Source organism: Chrysemys picta, chromosome 1 (assembly GCF_011386835.1).
Source record: "Chrysemys picta bellii isolate R12L10 chromosome 1, ASM1138683v2, whole genome shotgun sequence".
Classification (NCBI taxonomy): domain Eukaryota; kingdom Metazoa; phylum Chordata; order Testudines; family Emydidae; genus Chrysemys; species Chrysemys picta.
In genome coordinates, this window is record NC_088791.1 from 255,527,488 (window position 1) to 255,555,182 (window position 27,695).

At 38.9% G+C, this 27,695-nt stretch overlaps 1 protein-coding gene across 7 annotated transcripts in view; it reads right to left on the minus strand.

Annotated features, from left to right (window-relative positions):
- Window positions 1–27,695, minus strand: part of PCCA (propionyl-CoA carboxylase subunit alpha) — a 387,774-nt gene that overhangs the window by 206,438 nt on the left and 153,641 nt on the right. For all 7 annotated transcript variants that reach the window (XM_065592346.1, XM_042843639.2, XM_024101904.3 and 4 more), the window contains exons 11-14: window positions 23,671–23,765; window positions 19,116–19,266; window positions 3,647–3,790; window positions 2,035–2,109 (exon numbers count right to left, since the gene is read on the minus strand). In XM_065592346.1, coding sequence (XP_065448418.1) covers window positions 2,035–2,109; window positions 3,647–3,790; window positions 19,116–19,266; window positions 23,671–23,765 — 465 coding nt within the window. The remainder of the gene's footprint in view (window positions 1–2,034; window positions 2,110–3,646; window positions 3,791–19,115; window positions 19,267–23,670; window positions 23,766–27,695) is intronic.

Genomic DNA, 27,695 nt, shown 5'->3' on the forward strand with positions numbered 1-27,695 from the left:
CCCAGTATAGAATTCTTAGAGCATAGGAAAAACATTTCCCCAATGCCGCGTCTTCCTAACTTTCCTAGTTGCTTTTCTACTTCCCCTATCAACCCACCCATCCACACACCCCTACCTCCTTTAATTTGAAAAACAACCAAACTAATTCAAAATCACATTTGTAAGATACCATGACTGAGACCTTCTATGCCAAATTTTAGCTCACAGCAAATTTTTACAGACAACTTATTATCTTTTGAAAACAGGAATTTATAAAAGAAATGGTGAAGCACCAATAGCTTCAATATAATATCCAAATTCTTCAGTCAAATCAATTTTATTCTTAATTATGTGACATCCTCAGAAGACAAATTAATCTCCAGTACTGCACATTTTCTGCTGCTACAGAGGAACAGACCAAAAATATGGTTTGCTAAATAAAAATAGAACAGCTTTTTTTTAATAAGACAACGAGAGTAAACAGAAAGAAAACAGCCCAGCTACTCTGTATGAGATCCTCAAACCATTTCTCTGAAGCCTCCAGCATAATTAAAATTTCTTTCTTCAGTACCACGATGGGCCACGTGAAGCTATCAGCCGTCTCCCACCCTTCATTTTCAATTCACCTCTCCCCCTAAGCACAACTCCCAGCCCGCCCTGTCTACCTGACAAGTGACAGCCCAATCTGATTAAATGCTTGCAAGGGAGGGGACTTGTGGGCCTCCATGACAGGCCAAAAGTGATCACCATGGAGATACATAATTACAGCTGTCAACGCGTCTACTGTCCTGCTGGCATCAATTTGATTGCTCCCAGCAATAATGATAGACAAAGCTTGGTGTGCACTCTCCTGCACCCAATCACTTTATCTGTTCCGTGGTCCATTTAGCTGACATGCAACATTCACACAAGCAAATAACAGCAGTAAGCAGAACATTTAAGGCATTTTAATTGTTTTTTCTTTCTATGGATGGCTCACAAGCGCAAATGTTATTACATAAAACTCCTGCTGCAACATTAATTGAAGAAAGATTTGGTGGGACAAAGACTGTAGGGGGTATAGTTTGTCCATTATCACTTGTACTTTCAACAGGTCTCACGTTTGGAAAATTGCAAATTGCAAAAACTTGCAAGGGCAAAATGTTTGACATCCTGTTAGCTATTACAACATGGTAAAAATGTCTAACAACCACTAGAGTAATCATTATAAATTCTTATTAAATACACTCTTTGTTTCATTAAAAAAAATGTTTAGATACATCCCATGATGTATGTTTTCTTATCTTCTATTTAACGTTACATAATGCCTGTTAAATCTTTACAATTTTTTCTTCTGCTTTCAGGCTTTGAACACAGCATGAAGCCTGAAAGCCCAGAAAGGGTCAGGTCCCTTTAGAAAGCATATGGGCAAAAACAATTTAGGAAGTGAAATAAATCATATATCCAATAACATCTCCAAATTTAGGATTCCTCCTGTAATCTTTCACTATTTTCCATGCAAGTAATCACACTGAATAATCATATTCACAGATGGTATAGTCTTGTCCTTCCACCAGCTGACACAGTGGATTTATTACTTATTACTTTGATTATACAAAAAGGAGATGTCCCTGTTCTTTTATTGGAGCAAAAAACTGTTAAGCGGCCACTCTGCATAGTTAGACTATGTTTAATAATCACTTTTCTTCAATTGTAACAAACGGCATTTGCTTTTTAAAGGCTGCGAATTTGAATAGCAGTCCAGCTTCTCTTTGAAGTATTCAGTCCTTTGCAGTTAAAGAGTTAATTCAACATCTGATTATGCTATTTGCTCTACAGCATATTTTTATTTGAGGCTTGTTTGAAAGGATTAAACAGAACAAAACTTTATAGCTTTATAGTCCAATTTGGTCAGTACTGTATTTTTTATCATCTTATCTTAAATTAGCACAAATAATAGTATTAACTACCTTTAACAAATGATAGAAACTAAGGGCCTGATTGTCAGAGGGACTAAGCACCTGTGAAGATCTGAAGTTCTCAGCACCTACGAAAATCAGAGCCCAGGTCACTTACATTGGACACATGTAGTGGTTCTTGGTATTGAGACAATCTACCAATAGATGGCAGACCGAAAGATTTGTAGGGATCCTGAAATGAAGGTAAAACATGAGAAAGCATTAATTTAGAGACATTACATACAGGAAACAAGGTTAAGTAGTTGCAAAATTAATAGCTTCTACCACTTCTATTTTGATTAACATTCTGTTTCCGGAATTACTTATTGTTGGGCCATTTTCCCTTTTTCCACTGAAGAATTGGAACATTTATTAAAACCTCATCTTTCTGAAATGCAATTATTAAAGCAGAAAAGAGTATTTCTTCCCAGTGAAGTCTTTATAGTATCAACTCCTCAGCCATCTTCAAGCTTTGGTATTTTTGGGCAGGGGGGGGAAGGGAGGGATGACATAAAAGAAGTTTTTCAAAGGCAAAATTGGTAGTTAGGAGCTGAACTCCCTTTGACTTTCCATGTGAATTGGGTCCTTTGTGCCTTTAAAAATCTCGCACATAAAACTACTTACAAACTTATCAGTACAGCAAATTCTGTGGTGAACAGAACAACATACACACGGTGAAACAGGATTCTGTTGTTCAAACTCCTTTAATATTCATAGATGGTTGAGCAAAAATTCTGAATACCAACCACCTTAGTAAAGCCATACTAATACTCAATGCACACTTTGTATCATTCAAATCACAAATACATTTATTCTTCATCCAAACAGTCATATACATCCTGTAATGAGCAGAACAAGCAACAAACTACTGTGTCATGAAAAATAAAGAAAGGGGAACAAGAGAAATTAAGATGCCTTGGGCAATAAAAGCAGCAATAGTCAAATGGGAAAAAACATACCAAGATGCTGATTTTTTTTTTTTTTTGGTAAAGATTGCCTAGAGTATTAACATTCTTGAAACAAAATGAAGACCGCTGAATATCATTCATTCAATAGACAAGTCTAAATTTCCAAATATCAAAAGCAATGCTAATAACACATTAACTTACAATACCAGTCTCAGTCGTGCTTAAAAAGAGAATTTTTTTAATTCAGGATTTTTTTTTTTTTTTTGCTCTGTTACTATGAAGAGTCATAATGTAACTGTGCACTTATGGTTTTGAAATTCACTTTCCAAATTGGCCATATAAAGCAAATGTAGCTACAGAGGAGCAAACATCCTTCCTGAACTATTAACAAATGCCTCAGTACCATTAAAAGTTTGGCAGCTTACAAAATTTTAGCCAAATATTTAAGCCAAAAGGTTTAAGAAAAACGTGGAGGTGAGCCAACCTGAAGTACTGGTTAATAGTTCAGAAGAAAATGAAATAGAGCCCAATCATCATATTAAATTTAGGCTGAAAATATGCCGTGAACTTCCTTTGAAATGATTATTGGCTACTTGCAGGAGATACATTTTTAGAAGAACCTATGTGGCAATAAATTTTGGTCTCAGGCTATTCTTTTGAATTACAACATAAAAATCCACATAAAACTTTCTTTAATCAGTTGTGTTACATACAGTAAATCACAAATCTCAAATTATAAACCTTGACTTCACCTTGGTGCCTATCTACACCTGGGTATTACTGCTCCACATACAGCCTCCCACCCCTTACCACTTATTTTACCTCAGCATAAACTCGACATTCAACCGCCCAGCCGTTGATGGGAATATCAGCTTGTTTGTGCCTGAGAGGGTAACCCTTAGCAACACGGATCATTTCTTGGACTAGGTCCAGGCCAGTAATGCATTCTGTGATGGGATGTTCAACCTGCAAGGTCAAGAACTGACAGTCAGTAGGTAACAAAAACAACCAAAAAACCCCATCATAAACAAATACAGATAAACAAAGATATCACCAGCCAAAAATGGGAAAAGGGTTAATTTCCAACTCTGGGCTTTCTTCACCAAACCAAACTGAAGAGACAAGCAAAACCAAAAGAAAAAACAAACAAGAATCCCATACACACAACAGTAACCATCTTCTTTTGAAAAAAACCTAAATAAAATAAATAAGCAATTTGTAAATACAATAACTAAGCACAAGGAGTAAAAGCAAAACTACAAAAAAATATGGAAGTATGTTTTATTTTTTACAACATAATGGTATTTGGTGCAGATGTGTTAGTTTCTTGTTTGTTTGGAAGTATAAAGGAGGAGGACTCATTTTTAATCTAGCAATGTAATGTATTTTAACTGAAATCCTCAAAGTAGCTGATAATCAACCCATTCTGCTACACTTAACATGGCATGTACAGGAGCAGCTTACGATTTTCCATAGAGCTAGTCTACCCTAAATCTCACCCATTCGCCTGCTTTCACTAACCTGTCCTGACAAGCAACCAGATTAGCGTAATCTTACATCAGCGCAGTGTAGCAGAAATGAGCAGATGGATCCTTCAGTTTTTTTCCCTCCAGACTTATCTGTGTAGTGCTTAGCAGGCACAATAGCTGGGCTGGACCAGTCGAGTCACTCTGCTCTCTCAGCAAATTGCTGCTAACGGCTTTGGATGATGCTGTCATGGGAATACCCATCATTCACACTAAAGCTGGGTCGGACTGGGTGCGTGTGCAAACTTACGCGCACGCACACACACGTGGTTTTTTATGTGGTTGTAAACTGAAAATGTTTATTAACTTACAGCAATCTCTAACGATTGTGGAAAAGTTGTGAAATGAAAGCACCCAAAGAAGATGGGTTATGGTCCTACTATGTAGACACAAACAAAGACACATACTATATTAGCATGTGATACACACAATGAGAGCATTAGAACGTCCCCTAGTAAAAAATATGACAGAACTGCCATTTTTATTATAAAATGTTTTTGTTCTAGGGGTCAAATATCTTAAGAAAATGTACTTCACAATGAGATGTCATATTATATACATTTTATGACACAGGAAAAGGTCAATGAACAAACTAGTTGTCTTCCTTACTTCAAGTACACTAATTGAAGGAAAACAGTTAATCATTATAATAATCTTGTGGTTTATCAGAGCAAGAAGATGCACTGGTCTTTAAAAAAAATTGCTTTATAAAAATAAACAGATGGCACCCATAATTAGCCCTGTGTGTGTTGTGAGTGTTTTTATAGTTTCAACAACATTTTAAGACATTTTGACATAATTTTAATGACAAATCATCACTGAAATAAGCACCTATTCTTTGAAGTATAAACATGGTATTGAAATGGGGATCTGATTATGCAGTTTAAGAACATTCCTTTGGGATTCAATCTTGATTTTACCTAGCACATGATACTCTCTACTATGTCACACTTAATAAACCTATTTGGAGTTTTTGGGAAACAATTCAGCAGCCACCTTGCGGTGTTACACTGCAGCATTTAATTTTTTATTAAAACAAAGTTTTAATAGAAAGTTACTTATATATCAATTATTTGGTCAGGAAACTTGTTCTCACAGTTAGGATTTTAATTAAAAAATTACCTTTAACTTTAGAACATTTTCAGAATTTTAATACTGGGGAAAAAATGTAACCTTTCTCTAAAGAAGACATTTTTATTATTTAGCCTCATCATTTTTCTTGGATTACACTTGGCATTCCAGGCACAATAGCGTCATTGTGGTTTTCAGCTTTATTGTTGATGATCAAAATAGGATGGAATGTTTCTGGAAAGAGAAATATTTTTGTTGTTTGTTTCTTAAGACTCACAAACATTTATTTAATCTACTCTACAATAAGACTCTTTGACTTAGTCAATATTATCTTGTTGCTTCAAAAGACTCCCTTTGTATTTGAAGAAAATGGTATTAAGAAAATATGGCAAGCAAGCTTTTTTATATACATATTCCATTGGAACTACTCTAGACACTATTTTATTAGTAATTTCTAGTCACACATTTTGTTAACACACTCGCATTGTTAAATCTCCAAAATATAATCCATAAAATGGGGTGGAAACGAGCTGAATATTTTAAATTTAATTTTTTAATTAAATATCTCTGTGGCATGAAGCAGTCAGCTAAGAAACCTTCATTTTTTTTGTCTTTGCAATTCATTTTTTGAATATTTTAGCAATATGCAGAGCATGAAGCCTATAGTCCAAAAGAGTAAAACTGTTCTATCCTGTTCAAACTATGGCCCTGATCCTGCAACACACTCCACGAGGATGCAAGGATCCACACACATAGAGCTCATGTACAGGATCTGAACCCAAGAGTCTAACCCCAAAGATCTTTCTGAGGGATAAAGACTGTATAATTGGCCCCCTAAAAGGAAACTAGTAAGAGGAGGCCCTGAGAGACAAACCTTGGTATCAGAGGCCTGGTATGAGGCCTAAGGCCTGAACTAAAGTAATGGTCAAGACTTTGCTAACATAAAGCAAAGTTAAGCTGTGAGCCAGAGGCAGGCCCTGCTCACAGAAGCTGGCAAGGAAAGGGCTGATGCTGCAAAAAGAGACATACCTAAAAGGTACTGGACACCAGATATCAGAACAAACACTATACTGGAACATTCCACAGATAACATGGAACAGGCCGACCCATCCCAATGACAGGGGCTAAAGGGTAAAATGATGGATAGAGTTGTATTGATCGAACCAACATGTACAAGGTGCGAGGCGGCACCTTACTACATGAAGGGGTTGCACCTTAATACGTCAGGAGTGATGTGTAACTTGTTTGTACCCGTGTATAAAAATGGATCCCTGGGGTGGTGTCTTTGTCCGGCCACGGGGGCAGTGGAAAGTCCCGCCACTGAGCCGGGTCCTTGCCAAGAGGCACTTTCTCGTAGTATGCCCCGTAGACTAAGTAATCTGCGGGGAACTGCAATTGTGTCCGAGATCGCAATAAACCTGGCCGAGGTGCCTTTGTACCTTACTAGACTCTGTGGTTATTGGGGGTTCTCGTCGGGTTTACTGGGTCAGCTATCTGCGCAGAGCTGGGGCAGCACATAGAGGGAACACACGCACGCAGCCGAGTGATATCAACAGGAGAAAGCAGAAGAACCACACCAGTAGCATCTGACAACAGAAACCAATATATCTTTTTTCCTCAAATAATGGAAAGATTGTGATTATTTCACTAATCATATTTTTTTTGTACATGGTGGTCTTGGATTTATTTCCCCCTCCCCTATCCACACTACACTCCTTGTGTTGGTGGTGCGCATACTAACCAGGGTGCTTGCACTGATTTAACGGTCAGTGTCAGGGCATTGTGGGACAGCTTCTAAAAGGCAGCAATAGTGATGTAAGCAACACAATGTCTAAACTGACACTGCATCGACCTAATTACACTGACTTAAGCAGTAAGCCTCTCGCAGAGGTGGAGTTACTAAATCAGTGTAGTAGGCGACTTACATCAGTGGAAGCAACTTTCTGTCGACCTACTTGGTAGGGTAGACCAGGCCTATGCTTCAATTTGTCTCCCCGTGATGACAGCTCTCCATTGCACCCACGTAGTAATACCAGCTCCCTGAGTGGTGCTGAGCCATGGGCGACACACTGAGGTCAATGCAGCGCAAATATAGACACTACATTACCTATATTGACCCTAGCAGTTCTCCAGCAGCTTTCCCACAATACCCAACATTGACTGCTCTGGTCACAATTGTGAAGTCCTCTGCCCTGGGGTCAGAGAGACCAGAACCCCCACCCCTGCCTTTTAAAACCCTGTGAATTTTTGAAATGTCTTTTTCAGAGTGTCCACGTAGCAGCTCTCCATTGTAGTGTGCAACTGCCCCGCTGACCATCCCGGCTATGCACTCCAGACGCACTCTGGCCTAGAGTACACAGGAGATATTGGAGCTCCTGGACCTGTGGGGAGAAGAGACTGTACAGGCATAGCAATGGAACAGCCATAGAAATGTGGACAACTACAAAATTGCACGGGGGATGCACAAGAAGTACCACAGGGATCAGCAGCAGTGCTGCATAAAAACAAATGAACTGCAGCAGGCATGTCACAAGACCAGGGAGCCCAACAGTCAATCCAGTGATGAATCGCAGACTTGCCACTTTTACAAAAAGAGGTGCATGCCACACTTAACAGAGATCTCCACCACCACGCTACCAAGGAGCCCAAGTCACAGGTCCCTGACAAGAGCAGTGAAGATGAGGTGATGATAATGGTGGTGGAGGATAGGGGACATGCGACTGGTTGGGGTCCAGCTATGCAGCAAGCCAGAAGCTGTTTTGAGACTCCACCACAGTCCAGTCAGAAGTGTGATATCAGCTAAAAATCACCACTGCCTGTGGAGAATGGTGTCCGTATCCAGTGCCATTGCCCTAAACTCAGTTCCATGCAACCTAGCAATTCCCTCACCCCTGGCAGGCCATACTCAACATGGCTGAAGCTGCAAGTAGCACCCTGCATATGCACTCAGAACTAAGGCAAGAGTGTCAATAAGGGAGCCAGAGAAGGGAGTTCTGAATCGTAACTTTAGCTTTCCATTGCGACTATACTGATAGTGGTACCTCTGTGTTTTATCTGTAGCTGCTGCAGTTGTGGCCTTGAGGGGTTTGCCCTCCACACCAGTGAAGTGCCTGACCCATATCAGAAATGGAGGGGGTCGGGGGGAGAAGATTCTGGATGACATTTTCACCAAGATCCTGCAACCTAGTGTTACATCAGATGGTGACCATAAGGCCTGGAGAATGAATATTGCAGACAGTAGGGAGGCCCAGGAGTTGGAAAGGGAGATGCACCAGGACATAATGGGTCTTTTTGAGCAGCAAACAGATGCTGCAGACACGTGTGGACCTACAGGCTCAACAATCCCAGGCTCACCTGCCTTTGCTGTTCATGGAGAACATCAGTATAGCCCCACTCAATAATTCCCCCCGTTCCCCCCCCCCCAAGATTCCACGTTGCATCAGGGGTCGCAGCCCTACCCCTGCCACTCCACCACTGGGGACATTCAGTACAACCACAGCTTCACATACATCAACCTTAGTTCTCACAGGTCAGTGTATGTGTAGCTAAAATGGAAATCAATGTTCCTTCTGTTCCATACATTTATTAAAGTTTTAACAGATTTTCTTTTAACTTGCACAGAATATTCTGAAGTGTTTTCATTACTCAATAAAATAGTATTGTTTGGAAAATAATTAATCTTTATTAGTTGCTAACATATGCGGCAGAGTGCCTGGCAGTAGTGAAAACACCCACTTACTTGTTATTGTACTCTGTGACATAACTCTCAGGATCAGTGACAAACACAGTATAAGCGGCATAAATGTACAGCAAGCACCACAAAACTAATAGGTGCACTGTCAGTGATATATGCACAGATATGCACCAAGCACCACATAATTCCCAACAGGACCCCAAAGAGCAGAGCCAGGGAGAGCACAGGACACCACAACTCCTTACTCTGGCTCACTGTTAGAGTGCTCTTTCAAAGCCTTCCTGAGCCCTAGAGCGCCGCATTGAGCTTTTCTGAGAGCCCTTGTGTCTGGCTGTTCAAACTCAGCGGACAGCTGCTACAGCCTGGCAGCAACTTTTCCCTGTTGGCATCACAGATATTATGCAGTGGGCAGCTATAACCATAGGGATATTTTTCTCACTGAGATCCACTCTTGTGAGCAAACAATGCCAGCATCTGTTCAGACTACCAAAATCACATTCAACTGTCATTCTGCACGTACTGAGCCATAAACTGAGGTGGTCAGTGTACAGCCTCATGAGCCAGAGGCAGGGCCGGCTTTAGTAAGTGCGGGGCCCGATTCGAATACCCGGCGGCGGTGCGGCACTTCGGCGGCGGGTCCTTCACTTGCTCTGGGTCTTCCGCGGCACTGAAGGACCCGGCGCTGAAATGCCAACGAAGACCCGAAGCAAGTGAAGGACCCGCCGACGACGTACCGCTGAAGACCCAGACCGCCGCCAGGTGAGTAAAAAAATTAAAAAGGCGCCTAAGTTAGGCGCTCTTCTTTAGGGCGTGGGGCCCTCTTAGGTGCAGGGCCCGGTTCGAGGGAATTGGCCTAAAACCAGCCCTGTTTTATATCAACATCAGTAAAGACATCATGTAGCAAATACTTTAACAAAACTTTCCAGTATCTGCTGACTCTTCTAAAAGATCTCTTTGCATATGCAATTATAATGAGATACTTAGTCCTCTTCTCATGATAACCATAAAACTTTCCACATTTTGATGTTCTGGAAGATCTACCACATAGATTTGAAATTTAAGAATTCTGTTTTGTCAACTTTACTTTGCAAGGATTTTTCCCCCCATTACTCTGCTGTACAGACATGTAATATCCCATAGTTAGCAGACAGGTCAAAAGTCTGAAAACTCATTTCCAGAATGCTTACATTCATAGGCTGTGTTAAATTAAAAAAAAAATTATAATTTTCTGACAAGTAGCCTTTGAAAATCCAACACATTTCCTTGTTCAAAATTTCAAGATATCTGGGGAAACTAAAATCCTGCTCTTTGAAAATCCTGACAGTCTGTTAATTCTACAGAATTTCCTTCCCATTTCACACTTGACAAAGACTCTTATGCCTTTCTTTCTAGAGCTGCTATTTCCTCTTGCTTCGACTATATTCAGCAATAATCTCAGAGCCCTCCTGAAGTCCTCAAACTAAGCTGGCTATGGTCACATTCTTAAATATTCTTCATAGCCGAATAACTAAAACTAAAACTCATTTGTAGTTGGAGAAAGATCTTTGGTTTCTTTCTCAGGCTTATTCTCAATGCCAAAAAAGAATTTCCTTTGTTTTCCACTCTTTGATATATTTTATTATAGGCACATGGTGGTGTCATCTCTGAGGCCATAACTATACTTACAAGCGTACAGCTGTGCCGCGGTAAGACCACTTGTGTAGCCACATTATGCCAACAGGAGAGAACTCTCCCGTCAACATAATAAACCACCTCAACGCACAGTGATAGCTTTATCAGCGGGAGAGCGTCTGCCACCGACATAACGCTGTACACACCAGTGCTTGTGTCACCAAAACTTATGTCGCTCGGGGGGGGGGGGGGGGGGCGGAGCCCCCGCGGGTGACAAAAGTTTTGCCGACATAAGTGCTAGTGTAGACATGGCCTGAGACATTATTCCATGTATTGGCAGCTCTATTAATGGCATCCATCAGATTCAGTGACTTTGGAAACAATGCAGTCTCTTCGGTCAACAACAATTAGCAACGCTTTTCTGTAGTTCTTTATGAAAGTCTGAGCAGCATATGACCAGTGGCTATATAATGGAAGTTGCATTAAAGAGGCAAGAGCATGGCAAAATCTAGTTAACTGTTGTCGGCTGACCCTCTTGTGTAAAGGAGTCTTGTCTGGCAGCAAAATCATCTTTTCCTCCAGCTCAAACAGGCATGGACAGCCGGCATAAACTTTGTGAAGACTGGATTCTGGGAGGCTTAGGGGATTGGTAATGGGAGAAGAAACCTTTCACCTCTAGGTCAGTAGTTTAAATCCAGCCCAGGTTAGTAACAACTGAAAGCCTTTACCATCTGATGCCTGTTTGTGAACTAAGTGAAAAGAAAGCAGCAATGCATCACTGCAACATTAAGAAACCTGAACGACATGCCTCAGCAAATTGCAGTTGTAGTCATCTGAAATTTTACTTTGAGACACTTCACATTTCTTAATATTGCAGTCTTCTGATACAATAACAACCACCCCTTCCCTCCCCTTTCACCTCCCCCACAAAAAATAACAAACCAGCCAACAAAAACTATCACTTACTTTCTCAGGGATTTGCTACAGGTAGCAGAAAACACAATTTCTGGTTGTAGCTATCCTAGTTATTTACACTGAGTTCATTACAAGAGTTGGACAGAAACCAGTTTTTCCATCCCATGAAAACTGTCAAGGTTTCAAAATATTTCCCATTCTGCATCAGGACAAAACCGAGACCTTTCAAAAATTTTCACTAAAGAAAGACAGACAGATTAACCCACCCCTGCATAGCTAACAGCCCACTGGTCAGGGCATTCACCTGCAATATGGGAGACCCAGGTTCAAGTACCTGGTCCGCCTGATGTTTTTGGTGTTTTGGTAGATCTACTACCTAGATATGAAATTCAGGAATTCTGTTATGTCCATTTTACTTTGCAAGGATATTTTCCCCATTATTGTGCTGTACAGACATAGAACAGTCAATAGTTGGTCAAAAGCCATTTCCAGAACGCTTAATTCATAGACGGTGTTGAATTTTTCTTTTAAAAAACAAAAAAATAAAAGCCAGAATATAATTTTCTGACAGCAGCACTTGGAAATCCAGAGTAGAGACTTGAACCTATATCTACCACATCCCAGGTGAGTACCCTAAACCCTGGACTATTAGCTATGCTGGAAGGTAAGCCTCCCTCTCTCTTTTCAACTGTCTTTATCAGGTCAGTATAAAAACAAGCAAACAAAATACAGATACATGTAAGGATGGACAAAAGTCCTCAAATGTAAAATCACAGCTTTAAAGATTTGCACTGAGTGTTGCCTGTAGCATGCCATACCAAAACTATAGCATGACATTTTCCAGAAATTGTTCATACTTTGACAAGAGTAAGAATTTTGTTGCTAGACAACACTTTTATACATGTTATGGACATTTAGTAAACAATAATCTCAGGGCTCGAATGTTTAAGATAAACTTAAACAACATGCTTACATATGATAGATCTGGAACAGGCTATAATGGAAATAAATGTGGAAGCACACACACACACACACACACACACACACACACACGTAATTTTCTTCTAGTAAACCTGATACAAACATGATACACTAATGCTCCCTTACTTCTATCTAACCACAACTCCTCTTTTTTCCTAAATAAGAAATTAAAATTGTGTGCTACAAAAATATTCAACAGAATTATTACATGAGAAGAGAACATAATGATCACTTCTCTTGAGCTACATGCAATATTTTCCATCTCCTTCTGAGTCCGGTTTATACATATAACCTTTTAATACATATTATATTAATCAGACCTGGTTTAAAAAGAAATCACCACACTGTATGTAAATGAGTGGCATAGATTGGCCTAAATCCCTGGATTATACATACTAAATTGCTTAAGTAACTGTTGTCATGTCTTGGGCAATCCCATAATATATTTTCCATAAATTAAGTGGTTATGTTTCTGAATTTGAAGTACTACAATTTCTTCTAACATTTTGAAACCTTTTTTGCGCCCTCATCAGATAATTTACATTAGAGGAAATTTAGCAACATTGTACACCTCTACATTACATATACGCCTTATTCACAAGCATTAGTGTCTCTAGATCTAAAGCCTAATAGAAATAATATTTCAACTGAAGTGTTCCTAAAGTAAGAAAAACAATAATTTTGAATGTGGTTGCTAGAAAGGGAAATTTTGACACCGTTCTCAAGCTAGGAAGGTTATAGAGCTGAGATTCTGCTTTTAATTTATTTCAAAGCATGTTGACACTATTTTTGAGTATGACTACTTTTTATTAACCAAATGACAACTAAGTAACATGAACCAATACACTCCTCGAGTGGCTAAAAAGAATCAAATATGCAACATCTGCTCTGCTCCTAACAGTGGTAACTCTGCCTGAAAGCTATTCCAAATGTGCAGTACCTGACAATACACAGCAAGCTCACTTGTAACTGATATGGGAAGCATCTAAGTCTGTATACTTTCTGCATGATAGCAAGAATGATTTATTCTCTAACAAAATTAGCTGATCTCAGATTCTCTTGTAGTCATCAGCATATGGCATGACAGTTAGATGTAAAATTTTTCTGCTGACAGCAAACAATAATTCACTTTCCCCGAACCACTGATTGAGAGTAAAACATCTGTAACAATTCATGTAAATTATAACAGAAATCATATAGCTGGTACACTGGTTTTCTGTCTCCCAACTCCATACTGTACTGCAACATTTAGCACAGAAATAAAAAAACATAAGCATCCTTTATTTGTGCTTGTTTACGGGATTGTGTGGTAAAAAAGAATCTTCCCAAGGAATTGATCAAAAGATAGCACCTCCCCCTAAAAATTTTAAAACCGCATGATAGGGTAAGAGACACACTGCAGATGTTTCTGAACTATGCTCAGCATGCCTAAGGAAGGTAAGTAGGCAGCATAAAGAGTTTGGAACAGAGGAAAGGATCTGCCCCAATGTAGTTAACTGTATGTGAGTTTACACCAACCCACCCCAGAATAGCCAATAGCCTGGTGGTTAGGACACACATTTGGGATGTGAGACCCTGCTCTGTCCAGTTCAGAGTAATCACATCCCAGGTGAGTGCCCTAATCACCAGGCTACTGCCTATTCTAATGTCTTCCTCAATCTCTCCTTCTGGAACTGTTCTGCTTTGCGTAAATAATTACAGTAACTATTCATTGGGCCAGAGAGAGACAGACTGGGACTGATTCTGGGGTAAATAAACGCCGTGACATAACTGCACATTTTATTTGGGATGAATTTTGAGGGTGCTAAAAGGTAAAGGGAATAATGCCTGAAGTGTGCCTAGGGGTAGGCTTGGCACACTTTTACCTATTAGTAAACTGACCCTCAAGGAAAGTTTCTCTAAATGCAGGGAGCTCTGCACAAACTAGCAGAAAGAGTACTCTCACTAGCAATCCTGATTCATAAGCACTTACAAGCTACAAGAGGCAGAAGGCTGAAGCATGCACCAGTAAAAGTAAGTGCAAATACATGGACATCTGGAGACTCTCCTGGTTCTAAAGTTAAATTTGGAGATGGTTCATTAGAGTGTCTATGTTTGGCTCTTAATAGAAGGGCAAAAACTAGATGCTAGTTACATATCTGTTAGTGGAACAGAAACTCAAGTTTGAGAGCTGGAAAAAGTGACAGATCAATTGGGAAAGCTTGGAGAAGAAACAAAGAAAATTGCTACCCTCCATCCTCAAACTGAAATGCTAATTACAGATAATACAGAGCCAAGATAGATAGTAGAATTAGAGAATGTACATAAGTATTGTAATTTAAGGTTAGTAAATTTCTTAAGACTTGGAAAGAATGGGTCTACTATTAGAGGGGACCTCTCAAACTGCTTACACAATATTTTAAAGAAGTCTTTAAAAGTTTCTAAAGATGGCATTCATTCCATTCTGATGGCTTTGTTCTTGCCAATTTGGAGATATCCACAACTAAATGAGTTTGATGCTGAAGAATTAGAAGATTTTTACCACCATATATTACAGTGCAAAACCAACAGACATACAATGATAAAAAAAAAAAAAGCTACAGACAGAATTGAGCACAAGGGTACTTTACTGATCACGTTTGTATTTCAGCCTAACACCTGAATAGATAATGAGCACAGTGTCAAAGGAGAAAATTTAGGATCATGTATCCCTGCTGGCATCAGGTTAGGATTGTATCATTTATGAATTTTCATAATCATAAAAAGATTTATCAGAAGCTTTATATGAAATGCTAGGCAAACGAGGAATTATAAATGTACAGAATGTATATACAGAAGAAACAAGCATTTACTAGCACTTTAATGGCCAATAAACTGGTAACTTGTCTAGTGATTAATCCTTACCACTTCTCATCAAATCTGGCATAGGGCTAAATTGTGCCTGGTAGACATAGCCCTAGTAAGGGCAGTGCAGAGCTATACCAGGGCAGGCACCAAAAAGCACTCCTTGTCCTGTAGGAGGAGCAGTGTTATAGGGTGCAGCCTTCCCTCCAGTGCAGGCTGATGGAAGGGAAGATGGGTATATGGCTCTATAATGCTGGCAGACCAGGTGCCTGCTCATGCCAAGGCTCCTAGGTCCCAAGTGAACACTGATGAATGCGTAGCTGGAAACCAGTCTGGCTGGCCTGTATTTTAGTATTATTTAAATAGGTATTACATTTATAAAAATGTGTTTAGACTTTATGAAATGCTTGTAGGATGCTGCATGTATTAATCTCATGTAATGTCTGTACCCCATGTTATAAGGTTATATTGAGTGTTTGCATTGTAAGCCTCAGTAGCTATGTAACGCATCAAGCAGGAAAGAAGCATTAAATTAATGTAAAGGCTGGCTTCCTACAGAAGATGCTAGGTCCTGCACACAAGAAGGCCCTGTGAAGTCCCGGGGTGCAGCCTGGGACTGTGGGACCACTGTGCCCCTTAACTCTCTCCAGCCTGAGCTGTCTTTCATAATGCTTTGCTAGTGACCAGCAGCAAACTCCTCAAGGCGCTACGATCACTCAGCACACCAGCATATGGAGCCCCACAGACAGCTAGATTGCATGAATGCTCCCAGAGCCACTTATGAATCACACAGAGAAAGGCACCAGAGCAAAATCCCCCAGCTCCCAGCACTGTACCTCAGGAATATACTGTCTTGCACTGCTCAAGATGAGCAGTACTAATTTATTAACTGGCTTACCACTTCGTTGATGGAAAGTGAATATACACCAGCCTTTGCAAAACCTGAGCATATTTGCCACAAGCTTCATACAAACTCACTGGTAAAGATAAACTGTTAAACAAATTTATTGACTATAAAAGATAGATTTTAAGTGATATTAAGTGATAGGCAAAAAGTCAGAGTTAGTTACCAAAAGAAAAGAAAATATAACCATGCAATCTAAACTCTCAACCCTATTAGACAGGGCAACATCTAGATTAAGCAGTTTTCCTCACCCCACTGGATATTGCAAGTCCATTGTATATAGATTTCATCCTTGAAATCTGGGCTAGTCCCCTCAGTTGGAGTCTTCAGAGTGTCCTTGCTGCTTGCAGCGTAGGTGGGTGAAGGAGAAAAGCCCAGCATGTGGCCACTGTGTTCTGTTTTATAACCTCAGTCCCATGTGCTTGGGAAGCACAAGTCCATGCATGTCTGGGGGCATTGCTGAGTCCCTAGGCAAGGTTGAGCAATTCCCCTGGTGTGGCCTTATGCATGTGAATCATTGAATTGTACCTCCCTTGCTGGACAATGGTTGTTGATGGATCGTTTGAAACCCCGCCCGGGTGTTGGTTACTTTCCTTGCTGTTGCCTCTGGGGAGATAATATCTAGTTGATTCCCCAACTTACAGAATGGTTTAGTGACAAACATACAACACAATCCTCATAACTTCATATGCATTAATGATATATGGATAGAGAAATGACCTTCAGCAGATCATAACCTTTCCCCAATACTGTACAAGGCATGCTTTATATGCAAGATTATGATTATATGAAAATGAGGAATATGGGGGTTACAGTACGCTCCCCCAAGGTATAGAATGTCTCAGGCCCATTGAAACCAACTGAGCCATTGTGAAACATCAAAGGACAAAGACTCTGTTGACTGCTCCCCACCACTCCCATGAAGAGGAGATCTGCAGGTGGACTTGTCCCATCAGCTTGAATGCTGGGGGAAGGGAATAAAAATCCCTGACAAGAAGGAACTGATGATCTCTATGCTGCTTGAACTCTGATGGGCAAAGATCTCTAAGCATAAGCAAGTGCTCCCCAGTGCTTGGCCTGGGTTAGCCCTAGAGAAATCATAGAGCTTGCATATTACAGTAGCTTCTATTACTTTCTGGGATCTAGACTGTATCGTGTGTGTACACACCTGCTTTAACCTTGTAAATAACTCATTTCTTTTCTTAGTTAATAAATCTTTAGTTAGTTTATTATAGGATTGGCTACAAGGGTCATCTTTGCTGTAGGAGCTAAGTTGAAGCTGACCTGGGGTAAGTGACTGCTCCTTTGGGACAGGGAGTAATCTGAATATTGTTGTGATTTTTGTTGTAAGGGACTATCTAACACAAAGGCAAGCTTGCCTGGGTGGTAAGATAAACCAGAATATCCAAGGGGACTGTCTGTGACTCCATGGTTAGGCTATTATAGTGCCTGAGAAGCTCATGCTTGATACTTGGTTGGTGAAATCTAAGTAGAGAACTCTCAACCAATTTGGGGTTTCTGCCCTGCTTCTTCAGTCTGCCCTGAGGTACTCGTGCTCTTGAGCCACTCCAGACAGCTTGACAGGCCCCACTACCTCCTCTGTGCCCCTCCCCAACCTAAGGGTGTGGTCTCTGTGCTCCATTCTCTACAAGTGTGCCTGGCCTTTATGCAGGTCAAGCATGGACGATGGAAGTAGAAGGAGCTCCTTTTACCCTCCCCGTTGCTGCAGACCTGTATAAAGAAGCAGGCAGAATCTGGCTCAATTAATGAGATAAAAAGCTACTGAAAATTGAATGAATTTTATTGTTCCTATTACATCATTTCACATTTTGGTTCTTTTAGATTTAGAAAATGAACTGCTAATCTTTAACGCTTCGACATCATGGGAGAAGAAAGGGGAGAATACTTTATTTGTTTACATGAGATTTGGCAAGTTATGTTGTCATATCTTCGAGAATGCTACATAGATTTTAAGATATGTACCCTGTTTCCTTGTATAGCTATTATTGGTATGTTAAAGCAGCAGCAGAAGAAAGCTTATCAATAGTGGGGTTTTTTTGACACTCTAGCTATTAAACAGGAACCTTTAATAAAAAATATAATTTTTTAAAAAGGGATTATTCCCAGCCATTTCTATTTCACATAATCAATTCCACAATTAAGTGCAAACGCCAACTTGAAATCCACAGAGCTATCCTTTTTTAGTATTTTTGTACTATATTCATGATTTAAAATAGTATTCAATGTGTCAGTGTTTTTATTTCTGACATCATTGTGTAGTTTAATCACCTTGCTGGTAAAACTCAACAAACTTTCACCAAAGCATGAAAAATACATGGAAATTTCTGTTACCAAGAGGGAAAAGTATCAAAGCACAGTGGCTAGCCACTTACTGTGACCTCACAGTAGCACTTAACTGTGACCTCTTGCAAGGTCTTTAGGTCAAGTGTAACAAAGAGCAAAGCACTAAATGCTCATTTCTATGTGCTATGCAAGGGCCCATTCCTGCAAAGATTTGTGCACACTAGCTTACTCCTGCGAGTAGGCCTATTAACGTCAGTGTAAAGTTACTCATATATGTAAATCCTTACAGGATCAGACTCTACATTTGGAGGGATATGATAGATAGATAGATAGATAGATAGATAGATAGATAGATAGATAGATAGATAGATAGATAGATAGATAGATAGATAGATAGATAGATAGATACACACACTTTTTAAAATAATCCTGTCTCTGAATTTGAACAGTTCTTTTTCTTACCTGAAGTCTAGTGTTCATTTCCAAAAAGTAGAAATTCTTCTTGGTGTCCACAAGGAATTCTACAGTTCCAGCAGAGGAATATTTTACTGCTTTGGCAAGAGCTACTGCTTGTTCTCCCATTGCTCTTCGTGTCTCAGCGTCCAGAAAAGTGCTACAAATGCAGAAAAAGTGCCTTTCTTTAGTTAGGCAAACATAATATTATCCTTTTCTTACGCTACAGACAAAAGAGGGCAAAAAAGAAAAACCCATGTAAATTAAAAAGGACACCACTTCTGGTCAGTCGAATGCACTATATTATATCTCTACTGTTGAATAAACAAGTTAAGGGCTTATTTACACTGGGAGTTATTCTGGAAGAGCTTTTCCTGATTAACTCCCTGCATAGACACTCTTATTATGGAATAAGAGTGCCTTATTCTGAATTAGTTTTAACCACACAGGGAGTTAATATTGTGCTTTAAATTCACACCCTATATTACTCCAAATTAATTTTCCTTAAAATTGCAAACAGACTACTAATTCCTGTACTTCCATCCACGCTCAGAAGGTCAGCCCATCTTTAGAACTAAGAGATTATTTCATTCTAAATTCCTTTAAAAAATAAAGATTAAATGCAACATTCAGCACTCTTGGTAACCAGTATTAATGCATTTCAGTATTGAGAGTACCTTCAAGACAAATTACAGGAAAATGCTTTCAAGATATAAATTAAATCAACATACACATTGTATAACACTGAGATCTTTAAAATAATATAACCTAAAAAGTCATCAGTTATTTGGAGAGCACGTCTAATTATTAAAAACCAACTTTAAAGAAAATTCTGGACAATGATGAAGCCTGCAGACAATAGCTACACTATGGAAATATTAATGCCTAGATAAACAAGAGCAAACCCTCTGGTTGTGGTTGTCTTGTTTTCCGCATCTGTTTGAAATATAATTATGTGGCTGTTTCCTAGCTATGTGCTCTGTAATCCAAGCTACGATAAACTTTGGAAGTTCGTAAGGTCTGAATGAGAATCTGTACTGTGTTTTGTTTTTGTTTTAATTTGACTTTCTTGTATGCAGGCAAGGTTGTGATGAAAGAAAACTAGGACATGCACAATATTGAATCTGATAACCAATGACCGTTTGCAGTTTCCACCTTCAGATCCTAAATCTCTCTCTCAACTTTACCCTTAAACTGCAAGTTTTAGTTTTGTGGCTTTCTGCTTTTGATTCATTCCCTTCAACACAGCATGGCCACCGTTCAGCGTTGTTCTTCTGCCCCAAAGTGCAGCTGAGCTACTCCCTCAGGAGCCATTGTTAAGACTGCTCCCCAACAGGCAAGCTTCCTCACCCCAGGAAACTAAATACGTCACCACCAACAGGCCACTGAATTTACAAACTCAAGAAAACATATATCCTGATGATTCCTCTCCACTACACAACAAGTTCATATTTAGGTTAACCTATCCAGCTAGGGAAACTCTTGTGGCTTTTACCAAAGCTATGGAAAGTTTTTCTCTTGGAGATGCTGAACCTTGTACGTGATCTTAAATGAAAGACCACATTTGTCCCTTAACTAGAAACAACAGTAAGCAAAAATACGTATTACACCCTTGTTGCAGTTTATTTTAGAAACATGTCAGAACTACAATCAAGCAAGTAAAATATAATAGAGAATCAGTTTTGGCCCACACCAGGCCACTTTTAAGAATGTTTTTGCTTTAAGTCGTTTTTAAGATCTTTGCTTATAGACAGTTGGATTAAAAAAAATTGCATGATGCCTAGAAGGGAAGGTAGTCAGCCAACTCCAACACTGAATTTTGTGCCTCTGTGGCTTGTCTTACTGAATTAGGCCCCACCCCTGCAAAGAGAACCACACTGGAGGAACCCTGTAGTTGCTTGGAGCCCCAGTGAAGTCAATGGGGCGCCACATGACCACAGAGAACTGGCTAGACAGAGTCAAATGCTGGATCAGGGCCTTAGTTTACAGTATTTCCTAAGACTTTTAATTGAAAGAAAAATGTTTAGAAGATGAATGATCAGCGAGTTTGTGCAAGAAAATGAGTTATATTGGACTCAAGCAAAAGAAAAGTGGGGTAAGATTCTGGACGAGCCAGAGACAATGGGGAAACCATTCTTTTATAGGTAAAAGCTAGTTTGGCCTCAGTCCTTCACAGAGTGGTAATGTATGGTTTCTTATGGACAATAAACCAGAGACTTTTGGCATGTTAAAAGAAGGTCTCTAGATTTAGCAAAAAAGACCCTCTTTGCTGGCTACATATAACAAAAGACTCTGAAAACAAAATGTCTGATTTCAGAAAAGGTATCAGTCTTTGCTCTAACACCTCTGATGAGATCACAAGAAACAAAGGGATGAGGAAAGCAATGAACACACCTTACCAGGGCATGGTTATGAACTGGTAATATAAAGAGATGGGGGTCTATTATTCTGATTCAGTAACAGAATAATGCATAGCAACAAGTTAAATAAAAAGCTATAATTCAATAAAGGGTCTTCTGTTGATGTCATCAATCACGGAGCACAGTTTGAATGGTTTATGAAGAGCAGTACATTTCTAATTTGGAATTATAGCCTTGGTATTCCTTTTCAAGAACAAGGATTATTATTTCTCATATGGATAAAAGGACAGTTACTTCCCAGTACTATAGTAATATCTTCCCGTATTTTCTAAATGTATGTCTGAGGACTCTCTCTTTGCCTCCTGCTGCAGCAGAAGAATGGAACAGAAGTGTCACACTGCTAAACTTGATCTCTGCCATGTGGTTAAGCTTTATACACTAAAATGACTGGATTATCTCTGCAATCAGCTAGGTTAATTAACTGAGGTTTTCCTATTCCCTTCAGTGCCTTTACTTTTTACGTACATTGTTTCTCTCCCTTTTAAACAATTCACTCTCTCCTCTCAATACACCCTAAACAGCCCCTTTGCAACCTAATCACATACCACTTAAAAATGAAACATTTTAAACTTGACTTCAACTCCTTCTCCACCTCATATACCTGTTACTCTCTGAACTAAATAGTTCCTCTGGCAGCATGAAGGCTGCAGAATAAAAAGACTTCACAAGATAAAAGTATCAAGAAGAGAAAATATGATCAGATGTGACATTTCAGATACGAGACCTTATTCAAGCTATTGTGCAGCCAATTAAAGACAATACAATTGTCTTGTTTTATTGTTTCTACAGCCTCAGGGATGGACACATGGGCAAAACGTTACTTCCTATCCCACTAGCATCTCTGTTCATCAATGCAACTTTAATACAAAATATTCTACAAAATATTCTCCAAAATATTCCTGCTCCCTTCATCCAGATATAAAGCAGATTACTTTTGAGAACTGAGGAGCATTGTTACATCTAAAACATAATTTTATGCCAAGGCTACACTAAAATGTCAATGAGAATTCCCTTCTTTGATGATGCCATTCGCTACCGTGTGATCTGAAGCAATCAAATCTCATGAGCGAAAGAAAGTCAGGTTCTTGGATGGGAGGCCTTTGAGGAACACACAGGTGTTGCAAGAAGTGACAATGATTAATCAAGGTAGCACTTTTTCCTCTGAGTCTGTGCTCAACCAGTGTATTGTGTTATGTGATATCCTGCACTTAAAATTACTGTCTGTCAGATCAGATACGTATAGCATTTCGGACCTTGATTTTGTAAGTGATGGGGAAAGTTGGCTCTACAGCCATAATCAAATTTTAACTCAAGTAACTTAAAATGATCCAAAATGCCCACTGGATGTGGTCATCACACCCTAAATTGTTGTACAATGTTGTTCTGCACTACTGAACAATTGCAAGTTCAGACCTAAACGTGATTGCATTTAATAATAGATAATTAAATAAGGTTTGGGGCATCCTCCTGATTTTGAACAATCCAAGTTTTTCCACACACACACAAAATATTCTTTCTGGTGAACACCTTTGCAGCATGTTATAAGATGGTGTATTAGAGAGCTTTTAAAACCCAATCCTGTGAAGAGCTAATGTGCCTCAACTCTTACTAAAATCAATGGAGTTAAAAACATTGAGCAGCTGGAGGTACTGGACTCCTAATAATTACAGGTCATTAATTTGATTGGGACTTGCTATGGAGTGAGGTACTACTCAACACTTGAGTAACAGGGCGAGATTCTGCCATCCTATCAATTAACGTAGCAATCAAACATCTTCAGGAACAGCGAGTTTGAGACTTCATTTGGCTTCTGTACTCACTGGTAGGAGGCGATCACAAAAGGAGAACATTTCTGTGTGTAAGTCTAAAATACTTGACCAGTACTCTTACTATCTATTTTATACAAGATTATGAATAAAAACTGTAATAACTTGACATAGAATGAACATTGTGAAGCTAGATCAGAATATTGCGATGCTAAATTCTGAATCAGAATTACATTAATTACTTAAACATTACTACTTGTCTTTACGGTGTTTTTTAATGGACTACAAATTGTTCATATCTGTACAGTATGTAAAAGTAGCTTTCCAAAGCATAATCAATGCTCATAAAAATGTACAAGGAGAGACGTTTATACTCACCTTGGTGCCTCTTCCACAACCTTTTGATTTCTTCTTTGAATGGAGCACTCTCTTTCATTCAGCCACAAAGCATTGTCATGCTTATCTGCCAAAACCTAGTAGAATATGTTGCTATTAACAAAGAAGTGCATATATTTGGCCTTTTTATATTTCACTATCAGATGCCTTTCCTTCATCTGTGTGCCATAGATTTCATTACATAAGAGTTCAAATGTAAAATGTTTCACCAAATTAAACATAAAGAAGCACTTTAGCAAAGCATGCTGAAAACAGAAATGAACATTTCCTTTCTAGAAAATTAGCTGTATTATAAATATGGGGAGAATATTATTTCAAACTCTAAACACAGTAACTGTCTTTTTTCTAAAATCTCCACTACTTATTTTTTTAAATTGTATTTATGAAGGATATGTGGGGGGAAGCTCCAATCATTTCAAACATTGGGAGAAATACAAAAGTGAAGTTCATTAAATAAAAGAAACTGAAAATCAATGGATGGGGACAAAATTATATTGTAATCTCCTAAAATAGTATTGCAAACATAAGTATACTGTTAACAATAGCCTATATCAACAAAAGGGAGTAAAATCACAAAAGATGTCAAATTTAGCTATTGATCTATGGATAAAAAGCTTTCAGAAACAGTTACTAATGGAGCCTACTCAACGGGTTAATCATAATACAGTGCCCCTCAAATGGGAGACAAGTTTTCAGAAACATCGTAACAACAGGTTTCAGAGTAGCAGCCTTGTTAGTCTGTATCCGCAAAAAGAACAGGAGTACTTGTGGCACCTTAGAGACTAACAAATTTATTAGAGCATAAGCTTTCGTGGGCTACAGCCGAAGAAGTGGGCTGTAGCCCATGAAAGCTTATGCTCTAATAAATTTGTTAGTCTCTAAGGTATCGTAACAACAAGGAATCCGGCGGCACCTTAAAGACTAACAGATTTATTTAGGCATAAGCTTTCGTGGGTTAAAAAAAGCCCATGTCTCTTGGCAAAAGCAAGGGGGAAAGAATGAGATCTGCTATGTAACATCCAGATTTCTCCAACAATTCAGATGAAAATTTAACTGGTTGTTTCAAGGAGCCTTCCCAAGCAGCTGAAGTTACTGCAGTCCCTGCAACCTTAGTATATTGAAGAGCCTGAGTCCCATTTCACATATCCAGACTGGAGAAGTGTGCAGGCCAGCAGGATAGGACTGTCAACTGATCATGAGCTTTTCAAACTGTCAGAAGAAAGGAAAATATAGGCAGTCCTAGTCTGAGCCCAATCCTTTCGTTCATACTCACGCCACTCCTTAATGCTTCCTTTGGCTTTTCCCAACTTTATATCTTATTTCATGCTGCTCCCTATTCTTGGAGCAATTCCCCCCTTTTCATGTACTAAGCATACTTTCCTCTCCTACAAACCTTTTTCCACTAGCCTTCCCGCTCTGATTTACAATTGTCTGTACCAATCCTCATGCCCCATCCTTTAAAAGTGCAGTTCTGAACTCAAAATTGACTAGATAAAAATAGTACCATCTTACTCAAAAACCTGTGTGAACTCATCCCTATCTGCTTACTTTAGCAAAAAAAAAGTTTTAACAACTTGTTCCTTTTAGCACCACAGAGTAAATAGACCTGAGAGTGAGCTAGATTCCATTACAGCTCATGCATCAACACAGAATTGTTAACTAATGTGGAAATAACCCAGGCAAATGAGACAAAAGTCTGAGTTTTGATTTCAGTGGGACTACTTATGTGTTTAAAGTTAATCATATGTTAAAGTGCTTTGCTGGATCAGGGCCAGATCAGCTACTTGCAGCATCAAACTCAACATTTTCATAGGAATCCTTAGGGGACAGAGGTGAGGATGGAGCATAATTTGTCCCCACTTAACCTGTGGAACTTGGGGGATCCCCAGGAGAAATCCACATAGGTGCCTTTAGCTTTTGTGCTGGTGCTTGATCCCACTGCTTCCCAATGACCCTGGAGAGCACAAATGCTGCTAGAGCATTGTTGTAAAGGTGTATTATAATGCATTACTAGTTCATAGGAGTTTCCTAAGTACAGCTGGTCCCTGAATCTCCCAAAAGGAAGGTTTTGAAGCACACTTCAGGAAACAGAGCAACACAGCATAGCTTCAGGGTGTATTAACTTGTGCTGGAGCAGAAGAATGGAGAATCCAACAGAGCATAGCCTATCTCCTCATTCCAGTCCTGGTCCATCCAGTCCATGACTGCAGAAACTGAACTCCATGGAGTCCCAGTAGAGAAGTGTCTTTAGAGAAGGGGAGACTTATACTATAAATATTATTTTAAATAATAAAACCCAAAGGACAGGGCATGCTCGCTTATGTAGAATTGTTCTTCTGGAACAACAATGGCTGCTTCGTTGCCCTGCTTTTCTATAACCAGACCCTCTTATTAGGGCTTTTCCATTGAAACAGTTTTTCAATAGAAAATTGGGGGTGAAGTGAAAGTAACTAAACAAACCTTTTCATGAAAAAAGTGTCTGCTTTCCACAGAAAAATTCAAGTTTTAATTGAAAAAACAGCTTTGACAAAAAGTAGAAATTGTCAATGGAAATCTGACAAATTTATTTCCCCCTATTTATATAAACATTTTCCTGGGGAGGGGGGGCGGAGGGGAGAATCATCTGATCAGCTCTCCCTTATCTCCTTCTTAGTTAGGAAACCCACCTTCACTCCGCCCACTCCTTTCCCCAGTTCTGAGGTACCTATAGTCTCTCGGGAAACTGCTTGCATCATTACTCACGTTTGCAATCTGCTTCTTAAAACTATTATTTTGCCACTATCAACAAACTTGGCTTATAAGAAGCAGATATGAGTACTTAACACAAAGGCTTAAGACGTTGCTTTTAACAATCTAGCTCAATGGTGTAAGCAAAGGAACATCCAGAATTGGGTCTTTATCGAGAGACCACTATCCATATTATTTTTAGAAACAAAACAAAAATCATTGTTTAATAAAAGAATTATTATATATAATTATTATTTTCAGAAAAGGTTTCATTGTCCAAATGCATTTACAGAAAGTGGGAATAACAGTCTTTAATTACTACTGGGGTGAACTGAAATTCCCATCTACCTCTAATTAAAAATACATGTTCCATCTCCAGTATTTTTTCCGAATTAGTGGTGATAAAAGCAAGATATTAAAAAAATTACTAAAGAAAATGGTCAGTTTTGTGAAGTTCCAAGATTAACTAATTAGTGGTATTTATTACTGACACCTCATTACACTAAATAAATAAAATAACATTTATTGCACTCTCTCCTATTTGAATTCAGCCAAATGCCATTTCCAGTTGCAACATTTGGTATTTAAACCGAATACCTTGCAATTAGACATTCCGTTTACTTTTACTTTAAACTGAGATCCTTCATGTCAGATATTCAAGGAGAACAAGACTCCAAAAATCAGTTCAAGCCATGAAGTCTATTTGGACTCTTTTTTCCTGTTAATTGTTTTAGCCTTTTTTTATGTTTTACGAGTGTTTGTTTTATTCCTCAGCACAGGAAACCCTTACATTTTTAAGTACGCAAGGTTTTGGAGCTGTGCAAGAATGTTAAAAAAAAAAAAAAAAACTCTGTTTAAAAGCTACTGCTAAATTAATAAATATTTGGCATCTGTTTTCAAAGTGTTTGTATGTTTAGCAGTCTGAACATGAATCAAGGTCAATCTCCTAAACGTGATTAGGATATGTAGCTAAAATGATACACTGGATTGTTGTAAAGGTGTATTATAATGCATTACAAGGATAAAATATGATTCATTATTCTTATTTCAAATTTATAAATTATAAAAATCAATGATATCTTGTTTGATCTTTGATGTTATTTGATTTATAGTATCACATTGTTCTAAAATGTGAAATATCTGAACATTTTTGAAAGGTAGAGCAAAAAATATCAGTCAGGCAGGGTTATTTAATAAGAAGTGAATAAAGGTGGATTGCAAAATTAAGTACCAATATAAGAAAGCACTTGAGCACACATTTAACTTTAAGCATATATTAA